Source organism: Puccinia triticina, chromosome 15A (genome assembly GCF_026914185.1).
Source record: "Puccinia triticina chromosome 15A, complete sequence".
NCBI lineage: Eukaryota > Fungi > Basidiomycota > Pucciniomycetes > Pucciniales > Pucciniaceae > Puccinia > Puccinia triticina.
The window spans coordinates 3,571,747-3,597,895 of NC_070572.1; the positions used below are offsets into that span (position 1 = coordinate 3,571,747).

Here is a 26,149-nt window from a genome sequence, read left to right on the forward strand (position 1 = left end):
ATGGCAGGGAATAATGATGGGTGCTTAGATTCCTTTCATGGAGGAGTGAATTATTGATGGATGAATGAATGATTATTTTTCAGAAAGAATGATTTAGGATGATGATGATGATGGAGGAATTCCATGAATTGCCTGGATGATTGGATTTCTTCATTTTGTCCAGATGGGGAATGGAACATGTGTTCATTGTGTGTAATGTCGAAAGAGGGGTCCTGTTGTCTGAGCGGGGGCTCCAAGCGGGAAACGCGCGTGTGGAACGTCAACAAAAAGAAAAGGAAATGGTCGACCCGTATCTTCGGAACGGCTCGATGAATTTTCTTGAAACCAAGCTCATTCGAAAGAGCCGATTCTCCAGATTAAAATGGTATATACTGATTATTTTTAAGGGTTGATTTTCGGCTGTGTAAGGCCGATTAAAGATCCAAGCGAAATCCGCGGGCGCGCATAGTAGTAACACCGCGTAAATATAAGGTAATATGTTTTCGGTATAACTTGGATTTCAGTCGATGAAAAGTTCTCATTCCGGGCTCATTCGAAAGGCAAGAAGGAGGAGATGAATGGACAATCGAGCAATATTAAAGATTAATTCGGCCGATGGGCCGCCGTGGACGCTAAATGAAAGCCGTAAATGAGGCCGCGTAAATCCTAAAAACTTCGAGCGCTTATAATTCCAAAACCGCTCGATAGAATCGGCTAAAACCAAATTCAGACGAAAGCCAGGATCGGAAAGGTGAAATATGTATTTTGAGGTCTGCCGAATCGTTATTGAAACACTCCAAAGTTTCATTACAATTTCCGCGGTTTCCACCGCAAAGAAGTTGAAATCCAAGGGCTACATAATGAAATAAACCGAAGGTACCGCCGAGGGACTGCCCAAATGAACTCCTGCGTCTGAAAAGGGTGTTTAGATGAAATGATCGCGGTATTTACGCGCCAGGAGATATCAGAAAAGGGTAGATTAAACTGGGTCGAACACCAGAGTCAAAAATTAAAAGAATGAAAGAGAATCCGCGCCAAACGTCTTCGAAAGGTGAAGGCGTCCATGACGTCATAAAATGAAGAAGAATGAGTATCTATAAGGCCCCAGGTCGTCGGCCAACGGAAAAGTTCCGTTATCGCATTCGATATCCGTAATGTTTGCCTCCAGCGCCACTTCCACGCCCTCATCGCCGAAAGGTATCATTGAAAACTCAATAGATTCTTTGTCCAATACGTCCATATCATCTTTGCAGCTTGACGAAGAGGCCGTCATTAGACCTTCCTACGAAATACCCTTTTCTATTCGCAGAGCGCACTTGTTTGTTGACAACATTCACGCGTACAACACCGGTATGAGAGATTCTTTTAAACCTGAAGAAGTCGATGCCTTGCGCCACTATATCCAACAAGGACTCCTCGCCTTTGCTCGTGAGGACCTCGACGACCCGGTTGCCGCACGAAACGCACGCCTTAAATTGTATAGCCGGTTCCACGACGCTTTTACACATGTATGTCGAATGGATTCTGTATGTATATGAATAAGAATTTGAAAAGAAAGAAGATTGATTATAATACTGATATTTTTCCCTGTTTCTACAGATGGATACCCATTCAATCATAGATGCCATGATAGCGGAAACTGAAGAAAGGAATGCCCTGGAGTTGTTAAGGGTAAGGGACCAAGTGGAAGAGGAAGAAGATGGTTGGAGGGTAGAAGCAGAAATGGAGAGGATAAGAGCTGAGGGTAAGTTCTATTTTTTTTTTTTTTTTTTTTTTTTTTTTTTTTTTTTATTCTAGTAAGGTTATGCTTAAATTTTGTTTTTTTATTTTTATTTATTTTTAGATAAGGAGAAGGGAAAAGAGAAGGAGAAGGAAAAGGAGGAAAGTGAAATGGAAGAGGGTGATGTAGTGATAAAAGAAGAAGAGGTGAGCTTTTGATTTTATAATTAGTTATATTATTTGAGAGTGTTTGAAAATGATTTTTATTGATTTTATTTCTGATTTGTTTATAGATTTTATTTTATTTTGTTTTTATGTTATTGTGTAAGAAGATGAGAAAGAGAAAAGAGAAGAGAAATGAATTGATTATTCCTTATTTATTGTTTTCACCTGGAGTGGTATTCCTTGACATGAGTTGCAGCAAACCTTCTGGCCAATTCTGTGCCATCCAATTCTTCCAAGATGTAAGATCCTCCTGGGTTTTGAGCCTTGATTCTGTAAGGGCCATTCCATTTATTTTCAAAGAGCTTGCCAAACTGAGAGTCCAAAGATTTATTATACACTACTACTAATTGACCTTTCTTTAGTGGCTGCCTTGATGTTTTCTTTTTGTTCCAATAGTCCACAGAGTTCTTCCTGGAATCCATAAGCTGCTGGTGTGCTTGCTGGAAGATGGTATCCCTGTTTTCAAGCTGCTGAGTCCTAGCCAATAAAAGATCCTGAGTTGATTCTACCTTTGACCAATCCACTCCAAAGAAGGTTTCCAATTCTAAATCAATGGGTAAGATGGGGGGCTGTCCAAGAACTAGCTCATAAGGTGAGTAACCAGTTGATCTCTTGGTGGAAATTCTGTCTGCAAATAAAACTAAAGGTAAATAATTCCTCCACTTCTTGCCTTCTTTTCCACAGAGCTTGACCAAGGTATCCTTAATTGCCTGATGTCCTCTTTCTACCATACCATTTGCTTCAGGATAATAAGGGGTGGTGACTTTGATTTTGATTCCAGATTCCAGAAGGGATTTTTGAAATTGTTGTCCAAATTCAGAGCCTCCATCCACTGTGACTGACCAAGGGGCTCCATATCTGTAGATCCAGTTGTCCAAGAACCACTGAGAGATTTTCTTTGCCTGAATATTTTCTAGTCCAACTGCCTCTACCCATCCAGAAAGGTCATCTCTTGCAATTACCAGGTACTTCCATTTACCAGCTTTGATGTGAACTGTATCCAAACTGACTCTTCCAAAGATGGTTGCTGCTCCTGTAGGTTTCTTGGGTTCCATTGGCAATTTTGAACTCCTCTTCTGGCAAGCTTCACAAGACTGGACCCACTTGGTAACACCTCTCTTGAGACCTGGCCACCAAAATCTGAGTTTAATTCTTCTGTAGGTTTCAGCAATACCTCTGTGGCCTAAGGATTCATGAAGGGAATTGAGGATGGATTTCTGAGCTGAAGGAGAGGTGACTACTATCTGGGAGAATGGTTTGTTGATCCTGTGCAAGACTTCATTGTAAAGGAAGAAGTTGGCTGATTTGTGCAAAATTTGCTTGAATTCCAGGCTGCTGCATCCTGGAGGTTTGTTCATGGTTGAAAGGTATTCCTGGAGATGCTTCCAAATTCCTTGCTGCAAGTTACTTACCCCCTCCCCCAACTGAGCTGATGTCCCCAGAAGCAGGCCAAAAGAAGAATGTGTAGTTCCAAATCCAGGGTGAGGTTTGATCCAGGTTTCATCTTCATCAAAGCTAGGACAATCATCTTCATCAGAATCAGGGGGTCTTCTTGAAAGTCCATCAGGTAAGGTGAAAGTTTTTCCAGGAGTGTGAACAAGGTCATAGGAGAATAACTGAATAAATCCAATCCATCTGTTCATAGGGGCATTGGGAAGTGAAGGGTTGTTGATCATTCCAATAAGGCACTGGGCATCCACTCTGAGTTGAAAATGTTGACCCCACAATTTGGTTTGAAGTTTCTTGAGGATCTTGGCAACACCACAGAGTTCTAATTTGGATTGTGAGTACTTTGATTCCCTGGGTGAAAAGACTACTGACTCATATAACACAGGCCTATCCAATCCATCAGAATCCTGTTGAGTAAGAACAGCACCTGCAGCAATAACACTGGAGTCCACTGAGAGTTTGATTAAGCCAGCATCAGGTCCATAGTCCAATTTCTTTAGGGTGATATCAGTTCCAACAATCCTTTTAAGGTCCTCAAAGGCATCCTGGCAATCTTCAGTCCAATCCCAAGAGGAGTCCTTCCTGGTGAGTCTTCTGAGTGGAGCAGTAATGGTTGAGTAATTTTTAATGAACATTCTAACATATACACAGATACCTAGGAATCCTCTGACATCTGAAGGAGTGGTGGGAGTTGGCCAGGTTTCAATTTTGTTGAGCTTCTTGATGGATATCCTTCTGCCTTCCTTACAAACCACATGGCCAACCAGATCCAGAGCAGGTACACAGCAAGCAAATTTCTTCCCAGAGATGGTGAGTCCAGCTTCTTCAATCCTGAAAAGAATCCTTTCCAGAGTAATGGCATATTCATAGATAAATCTTCTGATCTGGGGGTTGTCCTTTAGAGTTTCTTCATTGTAGTCAGAGGTTGGTCCTTTTATACCTCCATCATCCACAAAGATTCCCATATGTTGAGGTAATTCATCCTGTAGTATCCACATCATTTGGGCCTGGTAAACTGCAACTGAATTGGTGGCTCCTTGGGGTAATCTGGTAAGTTGAAATCTTCCAAAGGGTGTTTCAAAGGTGGTCAAAGGTCTGGATTCTGGAGCTAATTCTCTTTCATCATATCCTCCCATAATATCACCTAGTCCATAGCAAGCCCTTCCAGTGAATGATTCAATGAGTTCCTCTGTCTTTGGTGGTAGTCCAGCGTCTTTAATGGTGACTTTGTTGAGTTTCTGAAGGTCATGTACAATTCTGAGCTTACCATCCTGCTTCTTTACACAAAATATAGGGCTGGAATAACTGGAAAAGGATTGTTCATAGAGGCCAGTGCTGAGTCTTTTCCTTACCAATTCTATAACCTGGTCTTTGATGGGTGCAGGGATTGGAATTGGTTTCTGTTGCCAAGGTTCATGGGGAATGACTGGAATGATATAAGGCTGTCCATAGGTGTGTTTAAGAAGGCCTCTTTCTGTTTCTACAAAAGCCAAAGCACCTTGTCTAATCACAATTACCCATACCAGCAGGAGATATTCTTGAGGAGAAAGCCATCCAGGAGGTCCAAAATTGATGAGGTCCAGCCTTTCTTGAGTAATCTTGGAGGTAGGAGTGAATGGTGGAGGAAAAGGGCTTAAAGGAGTGAGGTAAGGATCTCTTGAGAGTGGTGGCCTTGATAATGGGGGATTGAGAGATAATGGCATTGGTTGGTTTACTGGTTTTATTTTTTTTAGAGTTGATTTATACTTTGCTGAATGAGTGACTACAGTTTGTTGCTTTTGGTTGTTTTCCAGGGTTGCAGTTGTAAGGGAAGGGAACTGAAAACCTGGTCTCAATCTAAAAAATTTACCAGTCCAGAATTGGAAGGTATGCTGGTTTCCCACTTCTGATTACTGGGGAGTATGATTGGAACCAAAAAAGTCTGACCAGCTGAATCCATGATTGAAAGTGCTTCTCCTCTGGCTCCATTGTAGTTGATGTTAGCTGAGACATCCATCAAGAAAGGCTTTCCAATAATCATCTGAACTGGTCCTTTGGCTACCCAGAAATGAACTGTCCTGACTACTTTCCCAATGGTTACCTCCACATCTTCAGCAATTCCAGGTATATCAGTAAGGTGACCTCCAATTCCTTTGAGCTTCATAGATTTAGCAGTGAGTACTAATCCAAGTTTATGTGCAAGAGTTTCAGGAATAATGTTGACCATAGAGCCAGTATCCAAGAGTGCTTGATGTTTCTCTCCTCCAATAGTGATGGTGATGTATCCAAGGGGGCAGGAGTAGTGAGTAGTGGGTTGCTCCTGTGCTGGTTCTTCTCCATCCTCCATGTCTGTGAAGTTTGCTGATTTGACACCATCCAATGGGACCCTTCTGTTGGTTATCTTCTTCCTGATACAGTCAGTAACTCCTGGTGATATAGCAAAGATTTCTCCAAAGGCCAACTCCATCTTTCCTGCAGTCAACATCCTACTAGCCACTTCCTCCTCAATTCCTGGGTACTCCTTGGCCAAAGTCTTTTCCAAATAGGTCTTCTTAACTGGTTTGTCCTTAGGTGCAGTGGTTGAATCCTTGTCCTTATCCTGGAATCTGACTTGAGGGGAGCCTTTTGAAGTAGGGGATTTGGAAGCACTAGGAGTAGGGGGCTGTGTCATGTGAAGTAATTCCTCTGTATCCATGTCCATTAGGTCCTGTTTCTCCTTCCTGATCCTTTTGTCTGACTTGGCTGGTTCCTCCTCATCCTGATCCTTAGAGTTGTTTCTGGTCCTCTTTCCAAGGTCTGCTTCATAACTGTGGGTTTGATAATAGGCTGGGTCCTCCTCTAGTTGGCCAAAAGAAGATGTGAGCTTAGTTTTAGAGTACTCTTCCACTGGGGTTCTGATTGGTCTGCTTGGAATCCAGGGAATAGCTGATTTGTCTGGAAGTCTGTAATCTCTGCCATCCTTGATAACAGCACCACTAGACATGTCCTGGGCAAGTTGAGAGCAGCTGTTGGTTCCATGGGTTTCCTGATGACAATAATAGCATTTGAATGGCCAGGTCCTAGCAGGTTTGTCCATGTGGGGAGGTAGTCCTTTGCCAGCAGTGAGGGATGCAAGTTGTTTGGTAAGGAGTTCCACTTGTTTGTCCAGAGAAATAGAAGCAGTAGGAGCAGTTCCCTGAGTAGCAGGTGTGGGTTTGAAGGTCCTAGGTGAGTTGTCCAAAGTGAATTTCTCTTCTGCCCTCCATTCAGTCCTTCTGTTGACCACTGATCTTGAGTAAACTTCCTGGTGAATGTAGGTAAGAAGAGTTTCAGTGTCTGGCAAGATATCACCTCCATCCTTTGAGGCTAGCATTCGATTGTCCCTCATCAAGCTCCTAGTAACTCTTTGATCCAGATCCTTGTGAAGAGTTTCCAAAAGAAGGTGTCTGAATTCCTCCAGGCTGGTACTGTACCCCATTCTTACCAAGTAGTGAGTGATGGTTTCAAACTTGTTTCTGAATGTGTTGAAGGTTTCCAAGGTGCTGATTCCTCCATCCTGGGCAGATTTGTAGACTAGTTTCCTGAGATCCTCCCTGGTATATCTGACCAATGGCTGAGAAGTTCCAAATCTGGTGAGTAACTGTTTCTTCAGGGTTTCCCAATCCAAGTTTTCATGGCCTGACATGTCTTCCACTTCATCCTTAAGGTCCAACCCTTTGATAAAAGCAATGATTTGTCCAGCCAGTTCCTTAGAGTTAGCACCATCATCTCTTCCAGCACTTTCATACCTTCTAATGAACTTCTCCACAGGCATGTTGGTTCCATCAAAGAAGAGCTCTTTGTCCATGGGTTTGATCTTTACTCCTCTGCTGACAGGATCCTCATACCTAGGCATAGCTGGTTCCCTATTTAAAAAGTGAGTGTTGGACCTGGTAGAGTGTGTTGAGTCATCCCTTTGGCGCTGGAACCTGGGAAAGCGGGGTGGTGGTGCATTTAAATCTTCTGAATCTTCTGAAAGCTGATTGGTATCTCTATATCCTGTGTATCTAGGGATACTGGAAGTCTGAGGTCCAGGTGGAGGTCTGTAAGAACTGGAGTTGACTTGTGGAGTAGAAGAACCCTGGGGATCTGGAGCATTGGAAGAAGGTTGATAACCTGGACCATTGGGAGGAACCTGAGTCTGACCAGTGTTGGAAGTGGTGGAGTCCTGAACTGCAGCATTACTGGATGGATCCACTGGAGGGTAAAGACTGGGAGCAACATTGGTGTTGGGAGATCCTTGGGCAGACATGATTGAAGCAGATAAGTTGACTCTAAATCTGAAGGGTGTTGAAGGTTGATAGTGGAGATGCTGATAGTGTTACTGTTGGTTGAAGTTGATTCTAAAAGCAGGGAGTTGATTTGTAAAGAAAGGAGTATGAGGAGTGTAGGTGAAGTAGTATGTAGCTGATGGTAAGAGTGTTACTAGAGCTGAAGATATCTGAAGTATAGAAAGGCCACTGTTGGGACACCACTTGTGGAACTACTCAAAGGGGAGAATAGAGCTTGGAAGGGAAATGGATAGCAACACTAGTACTAATGTAAGCTATGCAAGGGTGCTGATGAGGCTGCCTTCCTGACTAATGCTGAGGGGATGAGAGTAACACTAAGAAAAAGAAGAAAAGGTGTGGCTGATTTCTGCTTGATCTTAGGAGCTAGTACTATGAGCTTTAACTACTGACTACTGAGGGTAAGAGAGTTGGAGGAGTGGTGAGAGTGGGGAATGCAATGGCAAGGTTCAATGGCAAGGGGTTGATGAGAATGGGCACTTATAATTTCTGTATCTAAAATTATCTATATATTCTGCATAAGGTACAAGTGAGGGGGGAAAGACAGTTCTTATATGAAGGAAGGATGAGCACAGACAATAAGGAGTTCTGGCTATGAGAATGAAGGTTGTACAAATGAGGAAGAGTGATGTGAACATAGTAACAGTATGTAATGATGAGCAATGCTGAAAGGGGAATGCTGGTTAAGGGAATAAAAGAATGTACTAATGGGGAAGAGTGATGAGAACATAGTAACTACTTGTAATGATGAGCACTACTGAAAGAGGTAAGCACAGATCCAATGATGTAATGTGTACAATAGGCATAGTACATAATGAGAAATGTATGTAAAGGGTTTAGTATGTGAGAATAAATATGTAAAAGGAATTTACTGTAATGATTCAAGTAGGTTACTAATGAAATGAGTATTGTAACTAATGAAGAATGTAGGTTGTCTGTAAGTCTTATATCCTTATATAACTACTGAACCATTGAAGATAAGGGGGTACTATGTATGAGTGACTATAGGTGAAATTTGGCGTAGAATCTGAATATGCAATAATAATGAAGTATTTGTGAAGGGTTATGGGGGAAATGGGAAATGTAATGATGAATGTATGTAAAGAAAAGCAATAAAATACTACTTATGGTTTGGAATGGAGCACCACACCGTCATAAGTACTGCTGCCGTAGCTGAGCTCATCAATGATGACCAAGGGGCGCGGGATGGCCATCCAGAGAATCTTTGCAGCGTTGATGATCTTGACCATGAACGCGCTTTGGCCCTGGGCCAGTTCCTCAGACATGCCCATCTGGGTGTAGCAGCCGTCAAAGAGCCCAACTGTTGCGCGTTTGGCCGGCACAAAACTTCCGATCTGCACCCCACCGGAGGATCCATTCAATGCCTTGAAAGCCAGTTTTCTCAAAAGTAACACTCACTTGGGCCAGGAGCACAATGCATCCACTCATCTTTGTGGTCACCAACTTACCGCCCCAATTATGTCCAGTCAAGATCATCATTAAGAGGCTGTTAGGAATGAATTCACACTTATTGGGGAAGAGTGTATTATTGATGATTTTTTCAACAATAGGGTCGCGCCCCTTGAAGATTTTGATGGTGGGATGTGGGAAAATGCGCGGTCTGGCGTACCTGTTCTTGCCGGCCACCGCGGCGAGACTGGTCCTGCATGGTCAAAAAAATCAGTGCTCTCTCATCAAAGGTGTTCAGAAACAAAAAGGGGGCCAACTAAACCAATCTTCTGCTTTGAACCACGGCAGAGAGATCGACAGGACCTGGTCGGACACCAGCGCCAAGTTCTTGGCCGTGGGCCCGTAGCCTTGCGGGAGCTTGGACATCAAAGCCGGTGGGCTAGGCTAGTTCAGCCTGCCCAAAGTGGCCAGCACGCAGACCAGTATTCTCACCACACACCAGCGACTCATCATGGCATCCCAAGCGGAGGAGAAAACCAAGGAGACCTCATAGTTGGTCAAGCAGATGATGGGCTGGGGGGATCAGAAGGCCCAGAAGAGACGAACAACACCACCACGCGCCTGTTTGACCTCGACTCAAGCATCCTTCTCAGCCACCTCGAGTCCACGCTCATCCGGAAAGCCTTCCATCTTGCCCCCTCTACCTCCTCCGCGGCGCCTCCTTCTGGCACAGGCTCTGGAGCCGAGCCCGATTGGGGATGGGACATGCATGCGCATCTGGACCAGGATCTGGGGCTCAGTTGGGCGGCGCGGGATGCGAATAATCTGCATGAGAATGCGGATGTGGATGCGGTCACTCGGGACGGTGGACATTTGAGTACACATGCCCTTCTCCGCTGAGAACCTGGATCCGGGCTCCGGGTCCGGGACTCGTAAGAAGTCGCGCGGGGGACTTGTGGGTCCAGTTGGGGTTTATCGCCAGCCTGAAGGCCCACTTGTCTGGGCTGTTAACGACTCTGAATACTCTTTCTTCTTGAATGCTCCCTCGTAGACTGTTTATATTGTAATTCACTGGTGTGGGCAGGAAGATTGGAGAAACCAAGTTATGGAAAATCTGTACTGCTGTAAGGCTCAAAACGTTGCTGCATTCAAGGCTGGGCTTCTACCCGAAACGTGGGTGATGGTGCTCTACACCATGTCTGTGAACGGCCACGCAAGGGGGTGGTGAAAACGGAGAGTATACATATTCTGGTTAGGTTGGGTTTGAGGGGGTGAATGGGAATTTTCAGTTTGGGACTGGATTGAAACATCCTGTCCAAGTTTGGATTGGAGGTTGATGTCCGGGTTGGGATTGAAGGCAGGTGAAGGCTTTCCAGGTTGGAGTGTACATTGGTGTAAGAGGGGGGAATTGGGTTGGGTGAAGGTGTTTCAGCTGAGGTGCCCTTGAAAAAAAAAGTTGGGTGCTTGAATATATAAAGAGCAAGCTGCTGCCTCACAGGAATTTTCCCCTGCGGCTCCAGACATTGGCTTTTTTATGCCGCCGGAGCCGCCTGTTACAATGGGGGCTTATAGGGAAATGGGGGATTGAGGCTGGTTAGCGGGACTCGCGCCAGCCTTGTGGTTGATTCCACTTGAGGGAAAGGGGGAAGGCAAAGGCCAAACCCATGATCCAAGATTCCTCAAATCACTGTTTTATTGAAACTTAGATAAGAAGGGGTAAAAAAACACCTATTTTCTTCATCCCAAAGCTTGTGCCAGTGTCTGGTCTGAGTGAAAAACTTTAAGCTAACCAATTTAGTTCAGCGTAATGAAGCTTTTGTTTAGCGTAGCATAGCGTATGTTTTCACTAGCTACACTAAATGTGTGCAAAAATTTTGTTAGCTTATAACAAGTTACGCTACTTTCTAGTTTAGCACTTTTTATTTAGATCTAACGCTATTTGTTTTGGAAATGAAATTATTATAACTACACTGACTGTTAGCGTAGCGGGTTTTAACTTAATCTAACACTAAATGAATCCTGGAGGGAAAAATGGCCGCTACACTAAGAGATTTTGGTCAAATAGCGTAGTTTAGCGTAGCAAGCCACTGTTGCTAATAGCTGGCAGCAAAGATTTGGCAGGATCAATTGTTGGTGACCTGATACACATGCTTGGGGAAGACCTGTGGTGTGCCAAAAATGGCCGCTACACTAAGAGATTTTGGTCAAATAGCGTAGTTTAGCGTAGCGAGCCACTGTTGCTAATAGCTGGCAGCAAAGATTTGGCAGTGTCAGCCTTAGAGTCATCACAGCTGACCTAAAAGCTGCCTGTTCTACCTTTGTTACATATAAATTACTTTATATCTTTTTCATCTTAAGAGATAACCTTGTTTTGACTTCATATTCTGTTTCCTCATGCAATTTTAACCCTAGTTACAACTTATAAATTCCTTGTAACTATACTCCTTCCCTGAGTTACTGAGTTATGGCGCCCTTGCGCAGTTGTGACGTGTCAGCGCTACCAGGCGCGCCAAACCACATGTACATATGTAAATTACATAAGCAAACTGTGAAAATTTTCGTAGTCAGGATCCCCCTTGCCTGAGGCGGATCTACAGACTTCAGCACACCAGAACCACCACCCAGATAACTCCAGGATCACCACCAAAGAGCCTACTATACTCCCAGTATACCTACCGTCACAGGCGCCTAGGATATTGACAGTAAGTAACCTCTTTCACTGAACCTTGTTTATCTCAGAGGTACAACTCTGTGTCTTGCTTGATCTGCTCTTTCTTCTGGTTTTGCCTCCTTCTTGATCACAGGGCTGTCCCTCCAAATCTACAGGCCTTTGCCTCTATCTTGATCACAGGGCTGTCCCTTATTATCACTTGGCCTTTGCCACAAATCTAGGTTTCAGGGCTGTCCCTCAGGTTTCCCATTAAGAACCTTGACTGTCCAGAGAGAAGTCTAAAAAACTGTGGCTGGTTTAAACTTATCTAATCCAGATACCCTCCTGAGAGGAAGCTGTAGCACTTCTAGCACAGATAAGCAGCACTCTTCAGAAGAGTAGCATTGCCAGTGGATGTGCATTCCCACTAGAATAACCTAGTACTTCTCTTCTTCCTTATCCTGCTTGGTTTCCCTTTCTCTTTCTCTTTTTCTCTTATAGTTGTAGTTTCTTTATCCCAAGAAATCCAACCATTGCCCCCCCATTTCTTGTGTCCTGAGGTCACTATAGAGACCCAGGCTCACAGGCAGGATCAATTGTTGGTGACCTGATACACATGCTTGGGGAAGACCTGTGGTGTGCCAGGGGAAAGGGGGGGGGGGGGGGGGGGGGGGGGGGGGATGAGACTGTACCATGAAAAAATTGATGTGAATAGGTGTCAGGTGACATCCAGTAAAATATGCTGGAATTCCAGTGGTACTCCAGCATTACTTCCCTTGAAGAACAATGGCCCCTTTGTTATCACCAGGGGGTTCTACCACCTTTCCATAAGTGTATGGTTGGAGTTAAGGCTGGAGTTAGCTTCACATCACCTACCACCTAGTCCCCTCATATTTTTCATGTTGCTGGGGGCAAAAAAAAAAGGTGGTTCACAAAAAAGAAAAAAAAGTGTGGTCAAAAAGCGGAACCACTTAAAAAATAGCTGTATATACAACTATATCAGAAAAGCTTGCTGCTTCCCCCATTTTTTTTCATCTTTTTTGCCTTCCCCTCTCCCCAAAAATCTTTCTCACCCACCGAAGATCAGTGGGGAACGGCCGTTCCCCCTGCCTGCTATATCCAATTGGCCCAGCCAGTGATGAGCATCAACCATCCCTTTTTGATTGTTGTAACACTCAAGAAACCCAATATCGATCATGGTTTTCCAGAAATATTCACCAGACCTTAAAAATGCAGCTGTCAGTCACGCCATCGAGGGGAAGCATCTAGCTGAGATCAAAAAAATTCTGGGTGCTTCAATCAGCCGCAATTTACTTTACCAATGGTCCATCTTATACAAGAGGACCCATGCCGTGGTTTGAAACCCCAGCACTTATCTCCACTCCAGAGAGGGCGTCCGTTGGATTTGAATGATGAGGACTTGAAGTTTATCAAAGAGCTTGTTACTGATAAGCCATCAATTTACGCGGATGAGATCCAACGCAGCTTGGCCAAAGAACATTGGATCACTGTATCAGTATTGACTATCTTAAACACCCTGCATGGCCGGCTGAACATGTTGAAAAAGACAATGCGGACCGTCCATCCCAAACAAGACAAAATCAAGAGAGCCCATTACATCTACCAGGTTGGAGCGGTGCCAACATCTTTTCTGGTGTTTACTGGTAAGCTTCTGGACCAACACCTACTTATATTTCAATATAATTTGATAATATACACTAAACCTCCTTTAATACTTACTCAGATGAGTAATGCGTGTGCCTAGAGGTTGTCCAAAGAACTCAAGGATGGGCTGTAGTTGGCAAACAAACCCCTAGAGTCCCACGCAAGCAAAGCACCCATCAATACAAGATCGTACCAGCCATTTCAACATTAGGATTGGTTGCTCACATGGTGCAGGAGGAATCCATGGACCAAGAGACCTTCCAGTTTTTCTAGAGAATGTGCTAGTGAGTTACATATTTGATTGGGTTAGATTGCCAGCAAGCAGGATTTATCTGATTAAAGGTTATTTCACAATCAAGATTCCCTTGTGATGGACAACGCGCAAATACATCACAATGGAGTGGTGGCCAATATTGTTAAGTTAGCTGGTTGCCTTTTGCTCTACTTGCCAGCGTACTCGCCAGACTTCAACCCCATTGAAAAGGCATTCAGTGTCTACAAATCAACCTTGAAGCAAAATGAAGAGTTATTCACAGGCAGCAAGGGAGACTTTGAGGTCATTGATGGCTTCATTCCTCTAGTTTTTACTTCAGATCTTACCCAGAAACTCTTCTGAGAATCTGGCCATGCTGTTGTCAACTGAACTTATCCAAATTTTTGTTTTCTCAATGTTGTTGTATTTCCTTTTTTGTATGATCATAAATTGTTACCAAAGGTGCCAGGCAATCATTGCCAATTTATTTTGCTCTGTGCCTGATAGCATTTTCCTGTTTTGGAGACCTCAGCGCTCTTCAAGCCTATGCTATCCAAGTAGCTTTTTGTTGCCCTTGATGTTAACTTTAGGGCAAGCCCTTATATAAACTTTGTACTTATATTTGGATGAGACAAGATAATATCACACAGAATGAAGTCTTCTTTGTACGCTTGTAGAAGTAGAGAACAGGAGAGGTGAGAGTAGAAGACATAGCAAGTGGAGAGATGAGAAAAGAATACAGGTGGGAGTAGAAGACATTGAGACAAGAATAAATACAGGTAGTAGTTAAGGAGCAAGTGGCGAGATGAGAAAAGAATACAACTTGACAAGTGTGTTCAAGAAGGTATAGATAAGGCTATATAAAGTCACTTGGAACAACCAGGTTGTTTCTTCAAGTGGTGTTCATACCTCTTAAGGTTAGAGATGAGCGCTCGGGCATCTGCAACTTTAAGACCCGCTTTTCCAAGCTCTTTGGGTTTCATGAGGGATAATTTGCTGTAGTGGTTGATCCCAAGCCCATCAATATTCTCCTGGATTTTAGGACAGCTTGGATCCATGTCAGCCTTAGAGATACATCAAGTATCCAAAAGACTGCAATAACTTAGTAAATAATAATAATTAGTGAATTATTATTGCAGAGTCAGATTCCTCATCATAAATTAAGGGGGGTTACCAACTCAAAGTAATCCCTTATTCCTATTCCTTCATGTACTAATTGTATAAATAAGAATTGGCCCCAGAAAGCGCCCAAAAATAGTATTACATACAAAAAATTAGTAAAATAAACAAAGTACATAAAAATAAACTGTTGTACATTAAAGAGTAATATTACTTGTGTAAAAATACCCCGTGAAAGTATTATGTAGACTTCTACTGAAGCTCTTTCACATGACAATTGGTTATAAACATGTCATGTGACAGAGTCAGGGAAATTAGTCTATTACTAGAGGACAAGGCGGCTGCACTGCTGCAGCGCCCAAATTATCAGCTCAACTGTCTACTCTGTCACAGTAGCTCATGTATTCATGCTTTTGAATTCTGAATTTTTAGACATTTTTGAGATATTTATAATCCAGTTTGATTTATATGTGGTGCACAACCAAATACCCTAACAATCACCTACCTAAAATTGCCAAACATCATTTTTCCATCATGCAGGAGGGGTTAACAACAATTGAAATTTCCAAAACCTTAGGACACATTTTTTTTGAGGATATAGATCACAGGAATGATGATTTTACAACTATGTATAAAACCATGTACTTAAATCAGATACTCCAGCCAGGAAAGTTGTCTCAGATGATGATTGGAGCTTGGTGGGCTTGGTGTTGTTGAGGATGTGGCTGGTTGAGGCTGACTGGAAGCGGTGGGAGTGGAGGGTGCGGAGACCTGGGAGATGAGGAGGACAAAGAGGGGCCAAAGATTTTTTGTGCTACTGGAGCAAGGGGAGGTAGCAGCTTTCAATTGAGTTGAGTGAGTGGTTGCCTGAGAGGACAAGTGCCTCAATTTTCTGCTTGAGCTGGCCAAACTGGGCTGTCAGCAGCATGAACAGGTCCACAATTGTCTACATAAATCAGTTCAACTCCACGGTAGGCCAATGCTTGCTGCTGGCTGGGGGACTGCCTTTGGCTGAGTGTGTATGTATATACTATAGATATATATATATGTGTATGTGTGAGTGGTGAAAGGAAAATAACTGGGCGGAGGAGGAGCTTAGCCGCCAAGGCTTTCTTGGATCAACATGGTGGTGGGGTGCGCTGGTTCTGTGTGGTTGAAAGCGGTGGGGTTTTAATGCCGATGTGTTTGTTCATGCCCAGACCTATACAGAAGGGAGCACAATGAGAATGAGCAAGGCAAGCAAGACAAGCCGGGCAGACAATTTCAAGAAGTGCTGACCTTGAGTATGCTATACCAGCCGCCTGTAAAAACTGTCATTTGGTCAGAAAAGACACCAAGACAGATGAAACGGTTCTCATGGCTGGCCAGAACACCAACTCTTTTGCCCTTCAGCATGTCCCAGACATTGCATTTGAAGTTGTCCTGATCACCATTGTGATGTCTTCCAGCCGGGTAAAATCACATAACAGCAAAAGCTCTTGGGTCTCTGTGTCTTATTTATTTTCTTGGGGCGCAGTCGGCAACGTAGACAGCAACTTGAAGAGATGGTGGGATGAACCCGGCGGGATATTTGATTGGGACGTGCCTGCAATACATAGCCAAAAAAATAGCAATCAGTCAATTCCCGAGTTGAGTTTGAAGATCTCTTATGAATAGCAGACGCCAACATAGCAGAAAAATAAAGGAACTTACTGATCTCATTACTGAGAATACTATCAAGCATGACCCGGGCTATCATGGCCGCTCCAGCGCGGCCATAGATAGCGCCATTGGCGAGCATAGCATGGGCGCCGAGGAAGACGGAGTTCACGGTGCGGAGAATGGGACCAATGGCGGCGAGGAGAAAACAAGTGCGATGTATGCCCTTGCTGCACAGCAGCTTGAGAAAGTTCCTTGCCTCGTAAGCCGGCCGTGAGTCCACTAAAACCACCATAATTTCACTCCTTCCTGGGGGGCTTGTAGAAGGACTTTCTGAATGATCGACGAGCTGAAGCACACCAAAAGGTAAAAAAAAAATGAGATAACTGCAAGATTGAGCCTTCTGGTGAATTTCCAATCACTTACTTGGCATACGGCATTCCCTTGTCGGCACACTGCTTGTCCTGGACGGCTCTCCGCTCCTCTTTGCTCATCTCCTTCATGCTTTGCTTTGGGGTTTTAGACTTCCCGGCAGGTTGCCGTTCTCCCCTAGTAGAAGCCAAGGGATCGCCCAGATTCACGCCAACTTGCTGCGGTCGTGCGCTTTGTTGGGATACCCGCAAAGAGAATCCTGCCCGAGGTGATCCCGCAGAGCATGTTGTTGTATGTGTACTGATTCAGCTCGCGGTCAGCCCTCAGGTCAAACAGCCGGCACGAGGCGTCTTCCGAGTCCGTCGCAAATGCATCCCTGTTGGGAAAGAAGCAGGATTGTGGTGGACAAGCAGATTGTAATGAGTTTCAGGATTGAGGCGGTTGGACCGGGTAAAAAAAAGCAGGGGGCTTACCATACAGCATTGATATCCAATTTGTACCCTGTCTTACTGGATAGTTACAGTTGATTGGCGGATGGCCAAGGCGGCAGAGACGGTGCATTGTGGCGTCAAGTTGAGCTGGCAATGGCGTAGCTGTGGCAACAAGTGCGGCTGGATCTGGCAGGCCCCAGTGGGTTACTAGTTGCAGATGGTTGTCAACAATAGGGGGAGTTGAGGGGAAGGGATAGGCTACCCAGGTATCAAGTGGGATATAAAAGCTGGTCCTCCCAGTGGGTTTGATTAACCGCCAGGGCATCCTCTGCCGCTGTACTTCCAGCGTGCGGTTCACCCTCAACCCCTCCACTGTTGCACTTGCGCAGTTTGAGGGGCTCTACTCGGTGGCCCCCCTTTGCATAATGCCTTCAATGCGGCGCGCTGGGCGTCATCCTCTCACCATTTTTTAACCCTGCCAGACAGGGATGGATGGTGGGCCATGGTGCATCAGCTTGCTGATGTTAGGTGGCTGGGTGCAGATTATTGCTCTGTTTTTGGTTGTTGTAATATTGTGCTTTTTTTGTTGATTTCGGCATTTGTAGAGGGAAAACCCTTCATCTTTTTTTCCTGGAGGTTGTAAAGGGGAAACCCTTGATTTTTTTTGTGATTTTTGAAGATTTGTTGGGGAAACCCTTGAAGTTTTGTTTTGTGATTCAGAGGCTTTAATAAACTTGGATGATACAAATGATTTTCCCACAGCCAAGCCTTGTTCACGGCTACACCTCAGGATACTCCCATAGGGAGAAAAGGACTTAGTGGTTGCGCCCACTGAAGTCCCCTCTATAAATAGAGGCCTATTTGATGAAAAACAGGCTTGATTACTGTAACTAGAACCAGAACTAAAAAACAAAGACAATTCAGATAAAGAAATAAGGGGATAACAAATAAGAAGTTTGAGCATACCGCAAAGTGAGGTGGTTTTGTGAGGGATAAGAACAGAGAGACTGAAGAAGACAAGATCAAACAGGGAGAGATAGTAGACACTGGAAAGAAGAGAGGGATCAATATTGAAGTTGATTTGAGAGCGATTGGTTTCTTTTCTCACCAAATTGGGAAGAACCAATTCAAGTATTGAAGTGACAAGGTCGGAGCTACCAGCAGGGCGTCAATGGTTGATGTTGAGGATTTTGACAGGCGCCGGTTGTGGCTTGATTGGGTGAGCAGGGAGATGAGCAAAAGAAGATAGAGGAGAAGTGATGGAAAGAATCGGAGGCGAAGGGGAATCTTGATGAGAGGAATCTTGAAGTGAAGTGAGCAGAGAAGGTTTTTATAGGCGAGAGAGGTTGATGGTTGACTTGTGGTTGAGAAAGCAGTTGTTGGCTGACTTGTGGTTTGGATAAGAGTGTTTCAGGGATTGTTGTTTGGCTTGTGGTTGGGAGTTTGGCAATGTCTGGAGCATGTTTCAAGGAGAGTCCAGATTGGTCTAGTTGATATCAAGCAGTTTGAGGACAGGACAAATCCGGGCTGGTATGTGTAGTGACGGAGAATCGGGGGAGAGCGGAAGCTGCGCACGGCAAATTGAGCGGGCGGAATTCCAACACTATTTGGCCCTCAGGAAAAGATCCCCCAGACCATTCACCGCCCATAAACCGTAAGTTTGCTGTGAATATTCTCCCCTGCTACTATTGTAGCCCCTTTTCCTTTTAAACCCATCCCCAGCACGCAAAATTTACTGGATTAAACCCATTCAAATTATCAAAAATCCCTTATTAGCATATTTAAAGATTTATTCTTATAAGTAGTTACTGTAAGACCTCCACCTCTGTCAAGCAGCCAATCAGTTTAAGCGCTTACCACCTACTTTTACGCCAAATTAATCCAAGTTTATTAAAGACACAGATTTACCAGAATTTTCAAAAAAAAATTCAAGTGTTTTGCCTCTTATTTTCCAAAATAAAAATAAAAGGGTATGCTCAAATGCCAGAACAACTGTCATAGTCTACAATTTAATTATTTCAACAAAAATAAATATTTCATAATCGTAATAGCCTTCCAACATCAGCAGAATTGCTGTGCCACAGGCTCAGCCCCCAGCCCGCGTCAAGCGCACGGGTCAAAAGGACTGGACATGAAGGCCCCCGCCCCGCAGCAAAGCTTGCAAACCAGTGGGGGGCCAACTCTTCGCCCCTCAAACTGCGCACATGCAACAACGGAAGGGTTGAGGGAGAAGGATAGCCTCAAATTCAGCATCACCAAACTCCCTGGGGAACAACCGACGAGCGGCCGCTTCTATTTATCTATCCGACACCCGAATCGCCTAATCGCCCGCTGAACCCTTCCTCCTTCATACTGTACCCGAAACAACCACATCCAACCTGAAACTGCCGCCATGACATCCCCAACCTAACCCGGTAACCACGCATGCTTGTACGCACTCGCTCAACCGACCAAACACCTAGCCCCGTCACATCCACAACAAGATATTCGCTTCCGGCAAGCCCGTTGCCAAGGGTTTGCAGAACCGCAATATCAACTTTTGTACGTAATCTGACCAACCAAGGCCAAGCCACTCATACGGTGACCTTGGCCAAGCCAGGGATCATGTAACCTAGACATTCAAGTCGCGCCCAGCTAATCGCCTTGCCTACTCCACTTCAATCGCAGACGCCTCGGCCCATTTTACGCCCGACCGCATTGCGCCCAGCCAGCCCCGCGAGATCAGACCCAGTCCTAACCATCAACCCCACCCGCCACTTGTGACACCTTTAGACCGTCGGGTCATGAGTCCCTGATGGCTCTTTTTTGCCTTTGGTCTGTTGGTTATGACATGGTTATTTTTGGCGGAGGCCCCGTGTGTTTTTAATTGCCGTTTGTTGGTGTGTGGCGGGTCTGTTGGCTTTGTGACATGTTCCTTATCTGTGAATGGTGGCGGGGATTGGTGTGATATTAATATTTTCATAGTTAGCAAGCGCAAAGTACTTGTTAAGATAGCCTACTGTAATTATTGAAACATCTGACTAGCTCAAGGTTTGCCTAATGTAAACTCTCTGGAACTGTAGAAGGAGGAGACATAAGTATTCTGGATATAGCGAGGGACGGCTGTGGTGTAGCTGGTTATGCTTGTGTCATATAATGCATGCGTGAGCTGATTTGGAGTTGGCTTGTTATTTCAATTGAGTTTCAGGCTTGAGCTAAACCCCAGAGCCTAAGCCCCGAGCCCATCTGCAGAAAACAGCTCAAATAGTTTGGATGGTGGAGGCCTGAGCCTGCAGCGGGGTCTGGGTGTGGCGCACTCTTTGGGTGTAGAGTTACTGGGACCTGATCGTGCAGCGGCGAAGCCGCCTTGGCCTCTAGTTCCCTGTAATTAATAATTACATAATTAATCCTTCCTCTGTTACAGAGTGTTTAAACCCTTGTAGTGGCCATTTTTGCCACGTAACAAGCTTGGTAATTTAAATTACCAGTGTTTACATCAGCACAGTTATAGTGCTAGAGCCCAAAACCCTTATTTTGACGGTTTTTTTGCCCTAAGCTTCATAAACAGAGCTGTCAATCCACATGTACAAAGCAAAGGTACTTGTCGGAGTTTTGTCCCTTTTTTCCTTTGTCCATTAGCCAAAGAAAATAATGCATTTTTCTTTGGGTAAAAGCCAAAGGACAGCAGAGCTGGCGCTGGCTAGCACTGGCTGGCGCTGGAACATACCAATATTTATCCGCTACTTACCAATACGTATCCAATGCATAACAATACGTTTGAATTTGGTACGTATCCAATACATACCAATACATATCCGATACATACCAATACATACCAATACATACTGATACATACAATATGTATCCAATACAGTCACCAGGGGAGATATGTTCCCACTCCCCAGGGAGTGCCACACCGTAACTTTTTTCCATAACTGTGCTGGAGCCCTTTAGCAAGTAAAGCTTAATGAATATTGATATAGTTGTGGAAATCAACCAGAAGTGGTCTGGAACTCATCTGGAAAGTCTTCTCATCACACAGAAACAATTTATTTAGAACTGATGCACAACATACCTTGAAGCCATCCAGAAGAGATCAATAAGTACCTCACAATTGAACTTGAACTAATCTGGTAATCCCTCAAAACTAATGTTGAAATTTCCCCCAGAACTCAAGGGAAGCTCAGTTGTAACTCAACTGGAACATATCAAAGATGTTTCCCAAAAGCAGAATTGAATTCATATAGAAATTTTTTTATTGCACCAGTTTGTTGTAACATATGTTAATGGAAAGGATGTTTTTTTCTTGCATTTCTGCGCAAAGCCAGCCATCAACTTGCTCCTGGAAATACTTAACTATGATGTGTTCTATTTACAATGCCCCACCAAATAATATGATGTTGCCAAAGTACAAAATCTTCATGAAATGCAAGCCGTTGTTCATGGCATTGCCAAGTGATCAGGTTTTTGATCATTCCATTTTGTTGTTACATGGTCATTGATGTTTAGATTTCTGCATCAATCAACTCCAGTGAAATAAGTGCTAAAAAGGCCAGATTGAAATTGATTACAGCTCTGAATGGCTTAAATAATGCCCAATCAAATTCCAAAGTGAAATTTTTTGTTTCGACAATTATGATCACAGTATAAAATCCAGTCAAAGAAGTGGGGGAGTTGTTGGATTGGTTTCTGAAAGGTGATTTCATCCTCAATTGCAATATGCAGTGAAAAATGCTTGCAGTGTCTCAAATTCCACAAGGGAGAGAAAGTAACAAAGCTCATACATCAATGAGCAAATTTCATGTCAACTGGAACCAGAAATCTAAAGCTGCTTTACTGTTACAAAAGTTCAAGCACACTACATGAGCACTTTGACTATTTTCAGCGTGGTTTGATTCTGTTGAGAAAGAAACTCAACTGGTTCTGCATGGAAACTTAAAAATCCACATGGATTGCAATCATTGGTTTGTTGTAAATTGAATTCTTCAATTGTTGAAATCAAGTTTAACAAATTTTAATTCAAAGCAATTTTTGTCTCAAACAAGAGGGAGGCTTGAATTTGATCAAAGATAGATCACTTCAAGAAATGGGGAGAACAAAAGTTTTCGAAATTAATGAACATAAACAACAATGGAGGAAAGGGTTACATTTCACATAAAACTAATTGTCAAAACATTTGGAAAACAACTAGTTCTTTCTTTTCTTGGGAGGAGCGTTTGCATTATCGATTTGATTCTGCAATCCACCAATATCTAATTTTTTTTGTATAGGCCATTGATATAGGCAGTAATAGCATGAGCCATCCTCCTGTTTATCTGACAGGAAAATCCAAGCCTGGTATACATGTCAGTAGGTGAACATCCAGGAAGAGTTTGATGGCGATAGTCTTGGGATCTGAATACACAGAGCGTCACACCGAGAGTTTTGTTCAAGTCTATACAGACTTGAAAATCGCGAAACAAGAACTGACCGCCCTCCATATCAAACAACTCATCCGCCAACACTTGAGGATTATCTGGGTTTTTGGGGTTGAAGATCGGAATCCAACCAACAAGTGTCCAGTCGTTCACATCATTATCGGTGTGTGGAATATTGTAAAAGTCGTACATCGTGAACGTCAGGAAAGAGGAGAAGTCAGCCGATGTGTAGGGTTCGCCATACTCTGTGTGATTCATGGAGGGGTATTGATTGGCAATGAGGAGTTCTTGATTAGCTTTGTGTACACCAGGTGCAAAGCTTCTCAATTTGTCGGAGATCCACTGTCCAGCTTCGAGAAGGGGAGCTTTCTGGTCCCCCGGGTCAAATTTCAGAAGTTTCATTTGTTTCCGCAAAAACTCCAGAGAACAGAACCATCCAAAATGTTCAGTGTTCTTTGAACATTTCCGCCAGCCATTGCCCCATAAAGATCCACGACGTTGGGGCCCGTTGGTGTTGATTTCGGCAACATAGTCAATCCGGCTGAGAAGATGCAGGACAAATTTCTCCCAACTTTTGTATTTGCTGGCCGCCATTGTTTCAAACGGATACCAAGCTACCATGAAGAAGGGAGGGAGGTTGTTTGGCGCCACAATGCAAACACCATGCGTCAGGGAGACATATTCTTCACGGATTGTTTTGTCGGACGTAATTTCTTCTTCGGGGCATGGATCATGTTGACGAGATGGTGGCACGGTACGGTGGTAGATATTTGTGTGCTGGCCGGGGTTACAAAGCGGTGTTTCTCTTTTTGCCTTGTCTCGAGCAAATCGCTTAGCATCCTTGCCCATTCGCAGACGTTTACCAGGGCTACATGATCAAAATCACAGTTCAAATCAGCAACAAAATCCGCGGCAATTCAATATAACAGTCAGATCAGCAATGATTGTCTCGTCTGAATGAGCTTGAGCATCTGCTCTGGGAATGGTATCCCTGAGAAAGTGCGGTGTACTTGGGAGTAGCCGTGGCACGGATGATGTGCACGCCGACTGCACTACTCCTTTGTAACACCAACACCTCCCAGGTCCAACAATTTCCCCAAGAATTAGTGCATTGTAGAATCAGCCGTGGCATGGATGATATGCACGCCTACTGCACTAATTCTACGCAACACCAATTTTGGGGAGCATCAAAATTGAGGCCATCTAGATAATTAGGATAACTCACGGTGGATCGTTAGTGGGGTACATTTCAAGTGGTAGAGCCAGAATTGTATCGCTGAGAGCTCCAAATGCCAGCTGAAAATCCCGTGGATTTGTGGACAAACAAACCATTTCCAAGCAGTCAAGCGTGTGGTAGAGCAAGGGAGTGAGGGGCAGGCCTGAAGTTGTTTTATCGCCACCGAACAGATAGACTGTTTCACCCCATGCAGCTGTAAGCTGCCCGCAATTCATCATTTCCGCGGTTCCCTCGGAAGCAACCTGATACCAAACATAACCTATAACAAAAAAATTGGAGGTTCAGATGTGGTGCAAACAAAATTGGACTGATATACATATGTAGCATTAGAGAAAATTACTCAAGAGGTCCAAGGCCCAAATGTCGGAAAGGTTGGTCTTTTCGCCATCCAATCCACCCAAAATGATCATTTTATCACCAAGGCGGAGTGCTGAATGATTTTGGCGCGGAGGGGGAAACAATCCTGAACATGCCACAGATTTCCACACCTTTTGCCGAAAGTCGTACTCCCATACATCATTGAAAACACTCCCAGAACTCGAACCACCGAAGACAATCCACGCGGAAGCATATACAATCGCTGAATGGCCGGTACGCGCAGCTGGGGGGCAGGGGTATGAAATCTTCTCCCAGAACAAGTTGCAGTTTACTAGAGGAGAGAATTTAGGTAAGAGATATTCGTCAGCTTTGTAATTATGGATGCACAAGAAACAAAAACAATCTTACAGTGGTCTAGGTCTATTCGCCACAGACTATCATGGACATAGCCTTTTGGGTCAGTGCCAACATAGACATAAAAAAAGCCTTCAAATATCGTCGTAGTTGATCCAAACATGGCAGCTGGACAGGTGCCAACGACTCTGTAGCAGCTCCAGGAACTGGTCGCTAGCGAAAGGGAATAGAGCTGTGTATCGTGCTCGGAATGATCGGTGTTGGTGATACCGGCCCAGAGAAACAAATGACCATCTGCTGCGGCTAAGAGAGGATCAGATCGAGGAGTTGGCGCTGGACCTCGCGTGGCAACTACTTTAGCGGTTAAGTTTGGCGTTGGGGTGTCTGGATCAGAGCTGAAAGATTATAGATCACCCTGCACAACACCATTAAACGATCCACCAAACGAGAAGATGATTGGTGGATCGACCAGCGGGAAATAGACGGTTGAGCCGCTTCTTGTCTGAGGCAGAGGCGGCTGGAGGGGAAAAGAGGTTGACATGATTTTCTGGCGGGTGGGATAGGAGTAGACAAGGTGATGATGCGACCAGCGATTGGTGAAGCGGACCGAGAGAGGAGCTGGGGCTTCGAGTCCACTTGGTCTCGATGAGCAGGCTGCAATAGAGTGGATCAAGCGATTCGGGGGGTCCTCTTGTGCGATTGATTGACGACATGCAGGAGGTAAGCTGTTGTGTTCAAGAGCGGAGTCGTTTCTCTGCAGAATATGAGAGGGTGATCGAACCAGTCGTTGGAGGGGATTTCAGCGCTCTGAGATGTTATCTGCGCTGGAGGATCAAGAATGACTGAGAGACTGATAAATCTCTTACCATTGAAGCAGGGCAATCACTGAGGGAGCTATTATTGTCTTGATCCATGAAAAGAGCGCCTGGTTTGATCGCTGGATGACCGTTCGCGTGGTTGAGCCGATTGAAGCGGAAGTGGAATGGGTGAGGCAGTGGTATTCAGGATTTGTTGGAGCTTGAGGTGTAGAAGGTTTCTGGCGACTGGCTAGAGGTGATGTTTGGGATGCAATAGCGAGCTGGTCAGTTTTTCAGCTGTAGAGATTGTTAAAAGCCAGTTTGTTCGTTCGGCCGTTTGTTTGGTCGTTTGTTTGTTCGGTTGTTCGTTTGCTGAGCCACCGACAGGCACGAGATACCTTCCGCAAGAGCAGCGCCGAGGAGCGAAACATTTCAAATGATGGGTGCGCGAGGGGGGACTGATGATGTAAGCCAACCAGTGCGAGAGTCCGAAGGCAGACAAGTGTCTGCAAAAACTCTACAGCAAGAAAACCAACAAGCACTCATAATTTCAAATCATGTATCAATCAAAATAGTCTCAGTTTGAAATAACAAAACAAGCTTATAATGCCTAATATGATTTTGGCGCAACAATTGATGCAGAGATTCCACCTGACCAATAGAGTTGCTGTAGCTGGGTACATATTTCTGTAGGTACATTGAGAGGTAGTAATATGAATCTGTGAAGATGTACATCAATGAGGAGCTTTTAAATTGACAAATGAGAAGTCAAAACATTGACCAGCTGTGAATATCATGCAGCACCTTCAGTAATGTAACTGGGGTTTTTAATTGAGGTACAAATGTATGGG

At 44.3% G+C, this 26,149-nt stretch overlaps 2 protein-coding genes across 2 annotated transcripts; one reads left to right on the forward strand and one right to left on the reverse strand.

Moving 5' to 3' along the window:
- Window positions 1-8,846: 8,846 nt before the first annotated feature.
- PtA15_15A349 (uncharacterized protein) lies at window positions 8,847-9,968 on the forward strand (the record flags this gene model as incomplete). The annotated part of the gene is made up of 2 exons (XM_053163546.1): window positions 8,847-8,890; window positions 9,230-9,968. 2 exons carry the CDS (start codon window positions 8,847-8,849, stop codon window positions 9,966-9,968), a joined length of 783 nt encoding a protein of 260 aa, XP_053027511.1.
- A 6,280-nt stretch (window positions 9,969-16,248) lies between these two features.
- PtA15_15A350 (uncharacterized protein) lies at window positions 16,249-16,896 on the reverse strand (the record flags this gene model as incomplete). Its single annotated transcript, XM_053163548.1, has 4 exons — window positions 16,249-16,340; window positions 16,448-16,652; window positions 16,724-16,742; window positions 16,820-16,896. The coding sequence occupies 4 exons, from the start codon at window positions 16,894-16,896 to the stop codon at window positions 16,249-16,251; spliced, it is 393 nt and encodes a 130-aa protein (XP_053027512.1).
- Between the last annotated feature and the right edge of the window lie 9,253 nt (window positions 16,897-26,149).